Source organism: Cariama cristata, unplaced genomic scaffold, assembly GCF_000690535.1.
Source record: "Cariama cristata isolate BGI_N322 unplaced genomic scaffold, ASM69053v1 scaffold607, whole genome shotgun sequence".
NCBI classification, from domain to species: domain Eukaryota; kingdom Metazoa; phylum Chordata; class Aves; order Cariamiformes; family Cariamidae; genus Cariama; species Cariama cristata.
This window is the reverse complement of record NW_009626846.1, coordinates 87230-103615: the sequence shown is the minus strand read 5'-3', so window position 1 is coordinate 103615 and position 16386 is coordinate 87230. Positions and strand designations below refer to the sequence as shown.

Below are 16386 nucleotides of genomic sequence, written 5' to 3'. Positions count from 1 at the left end.
TCCCCTGCCGTGACAACATAGCCTGAGAAATGGGTGTTTAATAATGGCATCGGGAATTAGGTGTTCTATACTGCAGCATCTGCAGTGCCCTCGATTTCACTCTCTTGATGTTTTGCTTTTGAGGTGCAGGTTTTTCAAGATCTTGAGATAATGAAACTCGTTATGACTATTGACAATGAGCACAGTGCAACCATGCTTCATCTTCTTATCAGAAGGGAGGAGTCCACTTAAGAGCAGCTGGGCGTGTGATCCTTTGTCAGCATCAAGCCTGCTGAATTTGTCTCTTCAATGTTCTGCCATTCAGCATATTTTGGAAAAGGGAATTTTCAAAATAGTGTATGTCTCTTCCATACAAAAAAATTAAGATATGAAAGTGTATGTAGAAGGGGCCCTGATTTATCTCTTCTGTTGGTTTCTCTCCCAGAAAAGGAATGAGGCAGAAGAAGAATAAAAGGCAATACTGAAACTTACTCAGAACACCTCTCTTTTTTCTTTTTTTCTTTCAAAATTATATTCTCCAAGAAATTGAAACTTATTTTTGCAAGGTGTTACTTTTTTTAAAATATAGCTCTGTTTGTGATTTCTTCTTGACATTTTAAAGAATATGAAGGTGTTAAGAAGTTTCTGTCTCATAATGTTACTCAGTTTGTTTCTGACAGACTGTGCACAATCAGTTATTAACATTTTTTGGAAGATAAAACATGTTACTAGGACACATGCCTTAAGATATGTGTTTGCAAGAATTAGTGAAAAACTTCCTATATAAATGTTATGTGTAGCATCCAGGGCTTTTTGTAGTCAGTAACTGGTAATAATCAAATGGGACATTTTAATAGATGTCTTTCTGCACTTGCTAGCATTATGTCAAACCTTCCCTGAGGGCAACATTTGCTTTTCAGCAAAACCCACTTTTGATTTTTTTGTTCTTAGAAAAAGCATGTCAATAGAGTACTGCATGGATACAGTGAAGTTTCTTATGAATTTGTATCTTACTAGCATGTACAGGTTGCAAGATATTTGGAACAGGCTTCTTCTGTTTCTAGTTTCAGACAATGTATGGTCTGTTGTTGTCCTGCTCTATCATGAAAGCTGCTGGTTTGGTCATGATAGAGATAATACTCAGTCAGTTACTAACTTTTCACTTTTAGTTAGAACGAGTGTTAAATAACCTGCCTCCATTTTCAGTCAGCAGATATTTGTTATGTGGGCCTTTAATAAAAAAATCACATATTAGGCACATTGTTTACCTTAATAGCTTTCTTCCTAATTGTTGTTGTTTAATGTCAGTCATGACAATCTATGCTGTGTGCCAAGTGATATGGACAGCTGATATTCTTTATGTAAGGAATTAAAGAAATCTAATTTATGCATAGAAAGTCTTCTCTTTGTATGTGCTTCCCAAAAAAGTCTCTGAAAGGGTGGCTTACCTGCTGAGCAGAATCCATCCTGTGCTCATAAAGGCTGCAAACAGAGCTATTAATACATTATATGGATCAGATGGGATTTGGGCTGGAGGAAAGTATAGGATTACAGAACTATATGCTGGATGCTTTTGAAGAACAGTCCCTTGTTTGGATAAGTAAATGTGGTTTTTTCCAAAAAGCTGGCTGTGTAACTTTCAGGCATGAAGTCATCCCATCTCTCTGCTGAGCGTGGTTTCACTGTAGTGCCAGCTGCTGTCAGAAAGGGCCCTTGGGGATGAATGAGCAGAAAGAACCCAGTGATGTTCTGAGAGGTGGAGTGGCAACTGCTGATGTGCATGTAGGCTAAATGAGTTGTTTCCCTGGGGCTTGGAAGTTGGCTATTAATCCAGTTTGCTTTAGCATTCAGTCTTTGTAGATTAGTATGTTATAGGTGGACACATCAGCAGTGCGGCAAAAATCTCAGAATCAGATAACAGGTTGTATTTGAAATGCTCTGGTTGAACAACAGTAGCTCTGCTTATTAATCGAGTATATTTAAAAAAAATCAATGGCTTTGGAGTCTAATGTAAAAGCTTATTAATCGAGTATATTTAAAAAAAAAATCAATGGCTTTGGAGTCTGATGTAAAAAATCTTGTCTTCCATGCTCTGTAATGTGCAGCAAGTGTTTGGTGGACTAATTGGAATGTCTTCCCAAACTGGGATATATTGAATGCAATTATTATACCTTACACAGTGATTTGGGGCATAATAGAGGCCCTTAGTGTAATGACTTTTCTCCCCTACAGTACAGCTAGGCATGAATGAAAATGTCAAATGTCTTTCACGTGAAAGAAATTGAGCCACCAATAAGGCTTGTTTTTACCTCTGCTGCGTTACCAGATGGATAGTCTCATTTCTTAAGAGCTGCTTGGGGTACACGAAGTGTAACAACCTTACGGCTCTTCGTGATGATGGGCTGTCAGGGATAGATAACAATTCTCTGAAAAACTTACAACTCCCAGAGCCGTAATGTGTTTTTTTATCTTCTGCTTCTCCTCAGTGGCTGAGAAGACCAAAGAGCAAGTGTCTAATGTTGGGGGAGCCGTGGTGACAGGAGTGACGGCGGTGGCCCAGAAGACAGTGGAAGGAGCAGGGAACATTGCTGCGGCCACTGGCTTGGTGAAGAAGGATCAGTTGGCCAAACAGGTTTGCATTTACAGTCTTTTCCAGGTGAAGAAGTGAAGGATGAGTGGCCTCCTTGAACTGAGGGGCAGATGGAGTGTTTTCTTTTGTGTCTGTTGGTGGTATGAATGCAGGATGATTTGTGTTACGCTAAACAAATGAACAGCAAAGAAAACGTTTGCCATTTATAGCTTGTATTTTGAGTGACTTCTAGGATTTGGGAACTTGAGTAGGATTGGACTTGGAACCTTACTGTTCTGAAAAGTCTTAGCAAATTTGGATCGGTTTAAAGCGTGATCTAGATTCTGAACTTGTCAGTCTCTAGTGGGGGCCAGCAGTTGTTGGATTACTGTACAGTTGAATGGGAAGATAACTATTCCTCCAAATAACTCGGGATTGAAAAGCAACCTACTAGAGCTGAAAGGTCAAACAGCAAATCTCAGGTTTAATGGCACAATTGGTATCATCTGCAGATGAAGAGCAGAAGGGTTTATGTACAATCCACTGAGTGGTTAGATACATTGCATCTAAAGGCAAGATCTAGCTGGAGAGTTTCTATCTTCCATTAAAACAGTGACACAAACGCAAAAATGCCTCCAAACTGTGCTGAACTCTTCAGGTTAAATTTGCTCTAACTCATCCTATAAAACGCTCTGTAGATATTTTTATTCCGGCACTGAGGTGAACATTAAGTATTTGCACAATACCAAGCATTACTACATTTTTTTTGTTGCTGATACACTATAGTTTTATTCTTTCCACTTATGCTAGGTGAAAAGTGACCCCAGATAGCTGGTGGGAGTGATGCTTTCTGAAGCGCACAGTGTTGTCTGGAGGCAAAAATAACCTGAGATTCCTCTTTTTGTGCTGTTTTCTGTATGAAGATTTAAGTGTTAGAAAAAGAATAGGATTATGAAGAATATTAGTATTTGCACAAAATCTGGGTGTCATGGATTTAGCATGAAGCAATTCTATGGTGTATCTTATTTCCAGCTAGCATCCAGAGGAGCTGTTAAAATTGAATCCTTAAATTCTTTATTCTCTATCTGTTATTGAAGCGTATTCCTTTCTGACAGATGCTATGGGTACTTTAGTTCAGGGGGAAGGCAGGGAGAAAAGGTTGCTATGTTGTGGTAGGCATTCATTCCACTGTGGTGGATTCGTCTTGAAAACATCTTGCAAGTGGTTTTGTTCCCTTTCAAAGCAGTTTTCCTGGGGGGCTTTTTAGTCCTTTTTTTTATTCAGCTACAAGTAAAATGTTACTTTTGATGTGGCTGTGGTCCTTTGTAAAAGCTGTGTTGAAGAGTTACAAAATTGAGTATCTAATGAACTGCCGGGGGATACAGGAGTATGGCATGGCCGCGGTAGTCTATACCCTTTGTTTTGACTAAAGCTTTTTCGTAGTTTTATGCTGAGAATATTCTTTTCTCTTTGTAGCTCTTCAAACTCGGTGTCATAAGGATCATCATTGCTGTAATATGCAATTACCTACTTTAGTATTGACCATGCATAATATTTTTATCTCAATATTAATATATATATCCTTATAAAGTATGAAGCAAATCTCTGCTGACTTTCATTTCATTCTGTTCTGTATATTGTAAAGCTTAAATATGAGTCATGATGGCTGTAACAGAATAAAATCACATCTGTGAAATTAAGGAACATCCATAATGTACATGCATATTATTCCACAGCCCTATAAATAGCATCATTATTCTGAACTGGTGCTTTGTTCTTCAGGTACGGGAAACCATTCATTTGACTCTTGATACTCGTATTTTTAGGCTGAGATTCTCAGTATGGCCATCTAGCTTGAGTAATATCTATGGCTCCTAACTGACTGCTCTGCATCTCTCTTACTGGTTTTGTGAGGGATGAGTAGCCATTTCAAAAATGTTAACATCAAAATTGAATCATATAAAGGTATTCTAAAACCTAGTATTTTTGCATTCCTGTGCAGTTCAGAGGCACACAAGATAGATTTTTGCTGGGATTTTCTGGGTAAACTGACAATTAGGTGAGGGACCAGGTGTGGGTATTCAGAATACCCGTGGGACACAGGTCCTTGTAGGAAACAAGGTGAGTCTTTCTGAAATAAGAGATGTCAACCGGGCATACAATCAAAATACCACTGTAACTTTGTGTATTTTACCTCTGTAAGATTATGTCTCTTAAGGCTGTGATATCTCTAGTCTACTCTAAACTGGGAATAGGAGAACACAACTAGCAAATTCATTCCTTCAAGTTCAGCATGGCTAACTGGTGCCTTTGGCAGGTTGTTCTTCCTATGGACATCTATTTGGAGTTCTCCTAAAGCAAATGGCTCTGTATCCCATGTGCAAGATGAACACTTACCTTGCTTACACAGTGTAAGCAAGTCATGGGATTTGACAAGGAATTGCAAATGAAGCGTATCTATTGAAAGTGGATAGGAGCATGATTACAGGCTGGTGTTCCGCAGAAGGCTGAAAGGCATTAGCCGATAGTCTGTTATTTTAGTCAGCTTCCAAACTTGTGACAAATTACTTCTTTCAGTTCATATGGACCTGTATAATTGAGTCCAGATCCTCCAACTGAATGTAGCAAACCCTGACCTCCTGAGGCCCCTTCCAACCTGGATTATTCTGTGAACTGCTACAAACTCAGCCTCTCTGCAACTGGAGGAGTTTGCTTATTTGCCATCAATTACAGGATCAGGGACTGTGAAATAAATATAGAATATCTCAAGTTGGAAGGGACCCATAAGGATCATTGAGTCCAACTCCCTGCTCCTTGCTGGGATCAGCTGCTTCCAAACATATGTCTGGAATCCTATCTAAACTGTTGGTCATCGCTGGGGTCTGCTACTAGTGGTCTGCTCGCCTGTGTGAAAGGCTGCAATCTTGCATGGTGATGGGCATTTTTCTTGTGCCATGATGGAAGTCTGGTTTTGACTTTCCACGAGTCGAAAACAGTCGTACTGTTTCTTTACCTGTGGATACAACAATATTTATGCGAAGGAAATACTAAGCAGAATCTTGGTAATGTGCTCTCCCGAGGTTTGTACAAGGTTGCCTAGGGCAGCCTTTAATACTGGTGTGCTTTGGCCCATGGAGCAGAAGTTTAACCACCCAGCTGAGGCCAGGCTGGAGGCTGCTGTCACACCATGCTCCTGTCACCTACCCACCCGCAACCGGTGTGAGTGGGCACTGAGGTGATGGCCGAGACTGGGAGCAATGGGGCTGACTTTGCAGTGCCCTAGATCCCTAGCAAGCTGGCCAAGCAGCCAGAGGTCTAACCCTCTACACTTGAGCCAAGCAGTGCCACTTCTGCCTTGCGGTGCAAGGCAGAGGGGTGGGATGTTTGGTGGTTGAGGATGAGCCCAACCATGGTTCTGATGTGCCATTCTTGGCTTGGTCTGTAGGAGCAATTACAGCAGGAGTTTGGAAAGCTTGCATGCTGTTGTTTCTGGTAGGATAACTAGCAGACAGCAAATCTTCCTCAAGGAAGCCAAAATGTTTTAGAGGATATATAGGAGAAGGCCTGCTCGAGTAGTCACAACTGAACATCAGTCAGACAATACTTGCTTTCAAATTTCTATTTAAATTGTAACACGTGAAGAGCACATAGTTTGAGATAGATTTTACTTTTTCCCTTAACCGTTTTATTTCTTGATCTATGCATAATGTATGAGTGACTGCTGCAAAACAGAAAGGATATTTAGCAGCAATTAGTGATGTTTCCTTTTTAATGCCTGTAGATGAATTGAGAGTGGATGAATGAGGAGAGAGATTCCCCATTAGGGGACCCACATTGCTCAGGAGCTGAATCACAGAAGACTCCTTAAGAGAAAACACTTGTTAGCTGTTTCTTTGAGTTCTTAAAGGCAGTGAGACTGTTGGTGAACTGACATCTCTTTGATTGTAGTGCAGCTGGACTGATTTGTTTTGGTAGGGCCTTTCTTACTGGTCTCAGAATTAATGATATTGTACTGTATTAAAATGTCTGTAACAAATCAATTCCTTAAAGCCTAACCCATATTCTTGAAACAGGAAACTGATTTATTATAAATCATAAGGTGCCCATAGGTAGGAGATATTAAGGTTTTGAATCTGCTCTATGTACACAGTCAAATCTTTTCCTCGTGACAGTGTGCATATTCTTTGGATAGGAAAGCTCAGGAATCATTTAAGTTGTACAGAGGTATGTGTGTCAGACGTCTGAAATTTGCCTTATGATCTATGAATGCTCTGTATTGGAATGCAAGTGGCTTCGATTCAATGATTTGTAACTTGTTTCTAAGATAAATTCAACGATCCCAGCTGAGGCCACTTAATGCAGTTTCATGAATACAGTTCTGTTTTCCTTTGGTATTTCCACATGGGCAAACCCCATGTGTGTGGCTTAGTATGTTGATACTGCACAGTGAGACTGTAAAGAACAGTACAGAGTGCTTGAAGCAAAAGCTAATGTTTACAAGCAATTTTATTTGGTGAAATATGCTAATGATGCCCATGGAAAATGGATTGATAAATAGGAAGACCACAGAAGTCAAAGCCAGTGAAGAAATCCCATGTTTTTCTTCTGCCTTTCTTTTGCTTTATGATCTTATCTGTCACTTCCTTCTTAGCAGGTATTTGGATGTTCTGGTAGTACTTCTGGGCATGAGTAGCTTAATTTTATGTCACTCTGAACACCAGTATTTGAAATATGTAAAATTAGGCTGGGCAAGGTAGAGATGAATATACATAGAAAATAACAATACTCAGGAGAAAACACGGATGGTGAAAGATGGATGACTCCAAGTAGGAGTGCTAGAGCTTCTGTGTTTGTTGGAGAGTGTTGAAGTGCTGCGAAGATTTTGAATTGTAACCTGTGCTTGGCCTCCCTGGTGAGCAGAGAAAATGCCTTTCCTGCTGTGGGGCATGTTGGCAGTATTTTTCCTCAGAGCGGAAAATAGCAGTATTTAAAGGAAGACCACATTCTCTGTGTCAAAGCATTTCCAGGTGTTGACATCTGACTCAAGCAGAATGTGAGTGGAGTCACAAGGGAGGAAGACTTGTGTGGTATTATCTAAATATCCTGGAGGTTACTGCTCTTCATTAATTCAGGAACAAATGAGTTTAATGTAAAGATCTAGTGAGTTTTCCTGGTTTCCTAATGGCTTTCATGCTGTGAGATAACCTTTTAGTGCAGACTGATGTTCTGAGTCTACCTGCTGCCTTCACTACTTCTGATCGTAATATATTCCTAATTACCTGTGGAGGAATTAAGTTGAGGAGCTTTTGGGTGGCATCATATTGCTCTGTTTTCTAGCAATTGTTCAACCGCAGATTTAGCTTTGATCCTGGAGAAATCCTTAAACTGAATGTGCGTATCTCCCTTGGCCTCCAAGAACAAGAATTGTTTGCTAGCTGAGAGAAGAGTGAAAACATTCTCCACTAGGAATTGTTCATATGTCATGATAATGAGATAATATTTGTAATATCTACAGATAGCAGAACACACCTTTTCATTTTTTAACTTGTGAGGGAAAAGCAAAAGATGCTCCCCATCCTTGTACGAGGAGACTGACTTCTGCACTTATTGTAAGGGTTTGCTTGTCTACGCTCTTTTTCCTCTCTTGTGCTCTTTACTGAGGTCTCTCTTCCACCTCCTATATCCTCCATCTCCATTTTCCTTCTAACTAACCTAATATGCCCACGTAGCTGGTTGCACGGGCTGTGTTTGTCTCCCCTGTGTGTGTATGCCTATTGCATTATGCAAGTCTCCCAGGCTAATGTGGGACCGGTTCCATTTCACAGTGTCCCAGTCTTTCCTATGTATCCATTTGTGGGATTTCATGCAATACTCACAGAAATGTGGTGGGTTTTTTTCTCCCTCCTCTAAGCAGTTACCAATCCCATGTTAAATATTCAGGAAGGTGCTGCTTGCTGAGAGGAATATGTTTAAGTTTGTTTCGGGATGATTCATATTCATGCCAGCTATTCCTGTTCTTGCCCACTGTTGCATGAAAGATTCAGCTGTTTCAGATGGGAAATAGTTTTATGTAACCCATGATAATTGGGCAAACTTAATAGTGGCATTTTTGTGCAACTTAAGGTACAGATTTTATAAGCTTGCAAACATTACTGGGTTACAATAATGGTCTCCTTAGCATCTTCAGGGTTTCAGTGTTCCTTTCCTCTGCTGGCCAAGATGAAGTGTGTAAGCCTTGGAAGGTGAGGAGCTGAAATGCGATTCATTCGGTGCCTATCTGGAAGTCATTCTCTTCAGAGGATTTGTGATGATAGCTGGTGCCATTTGCTGATATTGTAGAAGCCAAACATTGCAGCTGGCAGGTTTTTTTAGCTAGCAATAAAAGTTTATGGTGCTGAAGTGACATTTTGGCAAAGGGCTGCAATGTGTGTTTATGTCTGCCGGTCTCTATTCAGCAAAGCACCGCGGTGGGGTGCGTAATAGGTGTGAGTGGCAAATTGAGGTCCTGGATTGAATGGTTCAGGACTGAAGTGTGGAGGAAATACCTCTCTGTGGAGAAAGACTAATCTGTATTTTCAGAATTTCAATCTAATGTCATCTCTTAAACCAAATAACCCCACCTGTAGGTTAAGGGGAGAGGTGGGGTAAGAAAGAAGGAAGGCAGAATGCTTTTGTTAGGATTACCTAGTTACTGGCAGTGCTGTTATTACTATTAGTGGAAAGAAAGTTTATATGAGGATTAGTGGTAATCAGCAAATACCAGTGGCATGTGATATACATCATTTTGGTGCCTATTTTGACCACTGATAGAACTTCCTAAAGAATCTATGGGTTAATAGACAAAAGCTTGTACGTAGCCTGTGGATGTCTGGGACTTCTTCAAAGCTGGTGGTACATAATGAGAGAGAAGAGATGACCCATCTTCTCTACAGTAAACTGTCATTAAACTATCTGGCTCTCACTTGCTTTCAGCTGTGTTAAATCTGTCCCTTAGAGAAAGTTAAGTGACCTGTGTAAGGATTATTGGTAACAATTTTTCAGTTGTTAAGTACTTGTCTCAAAGGAAATGTTTCAAAAGCTTCCATGATATATCTGGAGACTGGAATTTGTTACTGGAGAAAGCTATATTGAGTGTCTCGGGAATAAATCTGAAAATTTAGGTTGCAAACTTTTTTGCCAGTGGCTTGTCTAATGCAAAATATTCCTGGTGAGGAAGCCGGAGGTGTAAGCTGCTAAAGTTGTCCTCTTAAAAAAAAAAAACAAAGCCATGTTTTTTGCAAGAGTGAAGCAGGCAGGGAACCAGATTCTGAAATGTATTGGACATATTGATTGCCCTCCAAACTTTTGGTGTTAGCTTTCAGAGCTGTTTGCTTGTGCTTGGTGTGTACTTACCGTGCTGCAAACTAGTGCTGTCTGAGATTCTTCAAGGTACAGGCACTACAAAAAACCACAGGTGATGTCCTATGCGGTGAAGTCCTTGTCTTGCTCATGCTTTTCCACGTCCACCCGTAATACGCTTTCCCTGCCTGTGGCTCTGTGCCATTCAGGCAGTCACACACTGAGCTGCCTTTGCTCTTATTCGAATGACAAGCACCTATCTACACAGCCAGTATGAAACCTCATCTCGCTGTTTTCAACAAAACAGTGTGTGCCCAGGAGGTTTGCCAGGCTTGGGAAAGAAAAGTCAAAATGAAGCTCAAGATGAGGAGACGCAGCCAATAGAGAACTTCTTTTACCCTACTTAGTAGGTTAGCTTCCAACAGAGAGGAGCAGTCTGTAACTGCACTTCCTTCAGAAGCACATAAAACTGGTTTTATGCCTTGGAAGCTGCTTAATCCCTCTGTCCCACCTTGCACCCCATCCTGTGTGGAAGGGGCATCACCTAGAGCAGCTGATACCCTCCCAGAATGATGTCAGCCATGCGCATTTCTTCTCTGGGCTGTGGGACAAAGCAAAGGCTCTAGGCTTTTTTTGCTGACCCTTGCTATACCATTTCATTGTGAAATGTAATCCTTTTCTTCATGTGCTGTTATATGTAAAAAAGACGTGGATTTTTTTTTCTTACTAATTCCTTGTGATGATTAGGGCCCAAGGGATGTATACTGGTCTAAACCATCAGACATTGCCCTGGAGTGGTGTGAAAAATTCAATTAGGGTGTCAGGGTGAGTGTCACTCATGAGAAACGTGTTCTTATCCATAGAGACAGTATTGCTGATAGGGAGTGTGCATTCAAGCTGAAGAAGGGAAGATGCCAGTGATTGAAACAAACTGTCACATCTAAAGAAAACTATTTTTATAGGTAGAAATGCAAAATGTGCTTGGGGAAGGAAATTACAAGGGCAATTGAGTTATGGTAGAGAACACTTTTAAGACTCAGAGCTTCTCTTAATTTTGTGTGAGCCGTTAGGAACCTGACACCAGAAGCTGTAAAACCTGTTAGCAGTTTTAGTATTGAGAACTGACTATGAGCTGCTGCTTACTTCTAATGTGAAGTCTTTATAATTAATCAAGCTAATAAATTATAATCAGTTAATACTTTAAAGGTGTTGAAATGTGTGATTTAACTCTAAGCATGTATGCGGTCATTTGGCCAGTTCAGTAGAATTGATATCCCTAATGCAGTTTATAGATGATAATGTGTGCATGAAACACTTATGCTTTGCCAAATATATATACCTATGGCGATTAAAAATAACATTACACTGTGGTATCAAACACTTCAGTTCATTACTTAACACCCAGCGTATCTTAGCCATGTAAGAATTGCACTCTAAGATGCTTGTTTAACCCCTGTCTGACTTTAGCTAATGCTTTGTGTAGCTGATCTGAACAAATGCTTCATTTCAGATTCCTAGTAGCACCACTTTTAATGGTTGGGTCGCTTTTAATTTTGTGTGTGCAATATTTCATCTTACAAATCCCTCAAGATATAACTGACAAGAGTTCAGATAGACCCACTGTATGTAAATTACTTTGTAGAGAAAGATCAGAGATCAAACAGAGCTGGAGGCTAAATTAATTTTCCTCTCTGGAGAAAATTATTCTAACAGGTCAAGACAAAAGTCCCTGGAAAAGTGATGTGAATATGAATGTTTCACTTGGATCCTCAGATGGAAGAAAGATTTCCCCCCTCCTCCTCATCCCTACCATGGTCTTAGAATCTTGTCTGAAGTGCATTTGCTGTGTTTGGTGCTGGACCAATGCATTTAGCAGCTAAATGCTCTTCCTTCTCCACAGCATGGGCACAGGCAAAGTTCTGCCTTGTTACAAGCATGCATTTGCTTAGCAGAAATTTGACGGGTGAGGACAGGAGGGACCAGTGATGGCTGTTGTGATAGTGTAGCACAGGGTTGTCAGACCAACAGGTGGAAGATGGAAACTTCTGCGAGGAGCTTTATGTCAGTTGTTAACTTTTGTTAACTTGGAATTTCTAAAACAGCTTCTTGAAATGAGGATGAATTTTTTCAATCATCATTATTTCCAATAAATTTCATGTGTTTACTTTTTGAAAAAATAAGTAATAGCTATTCTAGTAGCTTTGAAGGAGGGCATGTGTTCACATACAGCTGACCTGCTGTCTAAACCAGAGTAGTGAACTTGCTTTTCACAGTCACCAGCATAATGTTTCCTTCATAATCTATTTTTGGAAGGGATGGTGTGCTCATCATTCACAGGAAAGGTAACAGATTTAGCAGTGCTGCTTTCCACCTCCTACACACCATCTATACATCCATGAGATAGGGTTTTTAAGTCAGTTCTCCCTGCAGATTTTTCCCAAGCTTCATTTCAGATGTGTGCTTTATAACGTGGCTGGCTGGACTGCTGTAAAAGCCTGCTCTTGTACAAACTTGAGAAATAAGGGAGATTGAGAAGTACTGAAATCAGTTTAAAAAGCAAAGCTTAGACCTTGCTTTGGAACCTCTTTGAGTGGTATAAACGCCTTGATGACCATTAAGATAAAGGTAGTGGATTTATTCATTCATATTTTCCTGGCTTCTTTGTCCTTAGCTCAGTTTTGTGCCTCTAGATTTTGCATGGTACATAGTGGGAAGGGAAGCAAATAAACAGAAGCCTTTGCTGGCCTCCTGAAGGAGAATCACCCTGGGCAATTCATCTTGGTATGTAGGCTATGAGAAGAGAACGTGGAGAACTATCAGTCTTACTTGAAATAAAATGGATGAGCGTAGCTGGTCAAGGTGTCATCTCCCAGTTAGCGTCTTCTATAGACTGTTGAGGACATTCAGCTACTTCAGGTTTTGTCTGTGCGTCTTGGATTTAAAGTTGGCCTGAGAAAAAGGTAACTCTTTTGACCAGGGCAGATGGTGCTAAACCCAACCTGGCAGCATCTGTTGACAAAATGCTGTTGAAGGCTGCTGAAATATCTTGTTCTTGATGGTAAATCTTGTTAGCCTAGTAGTGTTTTCTTTGTGCTAGTTGTTACAAAGCCAAGGGTGTAACTGTGTTATTTCAGATGGATTGCAGGGTTAGTTGGCAGGTAAAGTGTTCTCTAACCTTGTCCCTGCTTCTCCCTGCAGCTCTGAAATTTGTGCTACCACTATATTAAACACCTCGATCAGTTCCATGATGCTATTTATCCTTTACGGGGAGAAGTCAGAAAGAAAATTACCCTTATGTCAGGTGTTGTGTGTAAAGTTGCAGGCTGCAATGTTCATCCCATGTCAGGATCTGTTCCTGTTTTAGAAATCTTACGCAAATTTAGCCAAAGACTGATCATAGCTGTGGATGCTCTGTCGAAGCCTCTCTTGTATTCAGAAGGAAGATGCACAGAGGATTAGGACCTGGTCAGAGTTGTTTGTGGAATGATAATTTTTCAAGTCTTTAGATTTTTAAATACAGATTTGTTTTTTTAAGGAATTTTTTTTTTGAGAGAGAAAGAGAAAACTCTTACTTTGTTTTGAAAGTCCCTGAATTATTTAGGTGAATGTGAGCAAGTCTGCTCAACAGTGTTTAGAGTAACTCTCCAGGCAAGGCTTGGCATTTGTGGACATATGCTTCTTAGTGCCTCTGCCACCCCTTATCTGTTCTAGCTTGTGACAAGGGAAGAGTTACTACCAAGCTATCCTTTGGGGGAAGAAGAGGCAGAAGGCAAGTAGCTTTAAATGTAGAAGCACATGTTGCTGTTCTAGCACATGCAACGACAGGTTTCTCTCTCATGTAGTATTGGTATCTCCTCTGAAATGCTCTGAGGCTTTTTTCTGCATCCTCTGGTTAGCAGAAGTCTATTTTGTGAAGGCAAAACAGATGGTGAGGATGAGTTGGGCACAGGAAGGATGGAGAGACTGGGCAGAGGAGATCTGATGGTCAGGGAGTGAGGGAGAGGGGCGAAAAGAGTGACCCTGCATCAGAGAAGGCAGCTCTTTTATTCCCCTAACATTCAAGCACCATGAGGCAACCTCTTAATCCTCTTTCTTTGGGGTATGGGATGCTGGCACAGAACTTCCCCTTCAGAAATCTCTGCTTCTGCTCCTGGGCTGCTGGGAATAGGGAAGAAAAAGGGCCTCAGTCTGCAATACGGGATGTGCGATGGATTCTACCTTTCTGTTACACCCAGCTGCTCATTTTTTGCCAGCAGAATAGTGGCTCTGAAGTCTAGCTGCCCTGGAACTTTCAGCCTGATGTTTTGCCTTTTTGGTGGATATCAGTCATGAACATTGATCCTATGGGAGGAAGAGATTACATTTCAAATTCTTTTTTTATAACTGCTCTATAGCAGTCCTAATGCTAATCCTATTGATAACGACCAGGAGACTTATTTGGAGCAGAACTTGATCAGTGCTGACTGACTTTGAATATCACATCCTAACACTTAAAACTGGAGTTTTTGCATGTTCTGACTTCATTTAGAAAAGCAGGGCTTTTGAGTGACTTTTTCAGGGACACAGATCCAGGTGAGATTTCAGTTTATCTGAAAGGACTTGTACAGTGTCCATCATGTCATGTCCTCTGCTACTGCTTTCCTGTCCCACCTTTCAATGCCTGAAGCGTATTTTGAGCTGTGTGCAAACCATCACGTCAGCCCAAGTGTCACTGCATTCTGTGTTGCTGACACATCACTAGCTTGCTTAATTATTACCCCTTACCCCAACGAGAACGAAAGTGTTATCTTAAGTTCAACTGAGTCAGATTCTGAGGATCTGGTATTTGAATGGGTTTGTATGTGTGAAGGAAGGAGAAAAGTAATTTCCAGAGATTAATGAGTTTAAGAAAAATCTTCAGCTATGTGCTTTGTAAGTGTTTATTAATTGTCCAAGTCTAAAAAAAAAAATTAATCTGAATACCTTCTAAAATTTCCAGTGAGTTAAAATCTGTTTGTACTGGGCCTTAGGTCAGTCTGTCCTGCAAACACTCTTGTGTCGTGTGGAGGAGAACTATCCTTTTGGTTTGCGTGGGGTGCATAGTATTTGACCAGCTATTTCATCCGTCTAGTGCAACATCGTATTGCGCCATTGTCTTCCCTGCTCCGTTGTCATGATCTCTGTAGCCATCCTGAGGAAGTAAAGATGCCCACCTTGTATGGATAGACCCTAACTTGCCCTTCACCAGGATGGCAAGAGGAGCGACTGTCCGTTACGGGGCATGATGCTGACACTCAAAGGAAATGCCAACATTTTCAACAAAGTGTAAAGGATTTCTTTCCAAGTGTTGTCTCTCTTCTTATCCATTGTTACTGTTTCAGGAGTGTTTGTTGTGTGGATACCACAGTTGTAACCACTTCCTGCCCCTGACCTCCCAGGTAGACTGGTAGGAGATCAGAACTACATTGATGCTTTCCTGCTTTTCTTACAGATTATCAATGTATGAGTCAAACCAGGTTTTTTATTACCCTAATGCTCAGTTTCAGTTATTTAAATCTATCGAAGGATACCTTACTTGCCCAAGTGTAAACAGGTACATGATTGTTATCCCAAGTGGCTATGCAGGAGAAACTGCATGTGTAGTTTGGCTAGAAACATCTTTATTAAAATATAGTGATGGTCCAAGAGAAGTAAGATCTCAGCCTGACTTTTGGGCTTTTCTTTACATTTAGCTGAGCACATTTGGCATTCAGGGAGAAAAACACACCTGTCATAGCATTTACTAAAGATTCTTTAGAAGGAAGAAAACTTGAAATAATTTGTAACTTTTGTTTTGACAAGAGCTGTCCACTGCTTGCAAAAATCACTTCAATGTAGCTGGTAAAATCATGACTGTGTTTCAAGCTACTGTATGTAGTATATTAATGAAGAGCTTCCATGTTACAGTATCTCATCTGTTATGTCCCTTATTGTAAGACTGTCATGTAATTTCAGTTTGTGATATGAGATGCACTGGATTGTTTTGGCTTTTTTAATTCTCTTCTGGAGGGGAAGAAGGAATTTGGCTGACTCATCCCCAGACATTGTGGCCTGTCTTTCAAAACACCCAACTATCTGTTAGTCACTGGCTCTCTTTGTTAGAAGAACACACTGCGCTTTGACAAAATGTCATTCTGCATGTGTGGCTATTTGAGACTGATTTGAGAGATGGAGGCAAAGTGCAGAAATCCCATTTATCTTTGCATCAGAGGAGCTATTTTCCTCACAACAAGGCATTGCATGAATTTTCCTCACTTGTTTCAGAGCAAGTAGCTAACAGAAGTTCGGACGGTTGGCATGGGTTTTAGTAATCTTTGAGTGAAAAGTCCTGTGCTGTTGGCTGAAGCCGCGCTGTGTCCTGAAGAGTGTAGTTTGGATGGATGGAGGAATACGGTTCTCTAGGCTTTGTAGGTGTATTGCTTTTTTGCTTTGGGAGTTTTTTGTATTTTTATCCAAGAAAAAAAAGTAACAGAAACGTAACT

The 16386-nt window shown here is 40.6% G+C and overlaps 1 protein-coding gene across 1 annotated transcript in view; it reads left to right on the top strand.

The window, feature by feature from the left end:
- The first annotated feature begins 2434 nt into the window (after window positions 1–2434).
- The window catches only part of LOC104164744 (alpha-synuclein-like), a 43812-nt gene continuing 29860 nt past the window's right edge, over window positions 2435–16386 (top strand). Inside the window, exon 1 of the mRNA XM_009704177.1 lies at window positions 2435–2611. Coding sequence (XP_009702479.1) covers window positions 2435–2611 — 177 coding nt within the window. The remainder of the gene's footprint in view (window positions 2612–16386) is intronic.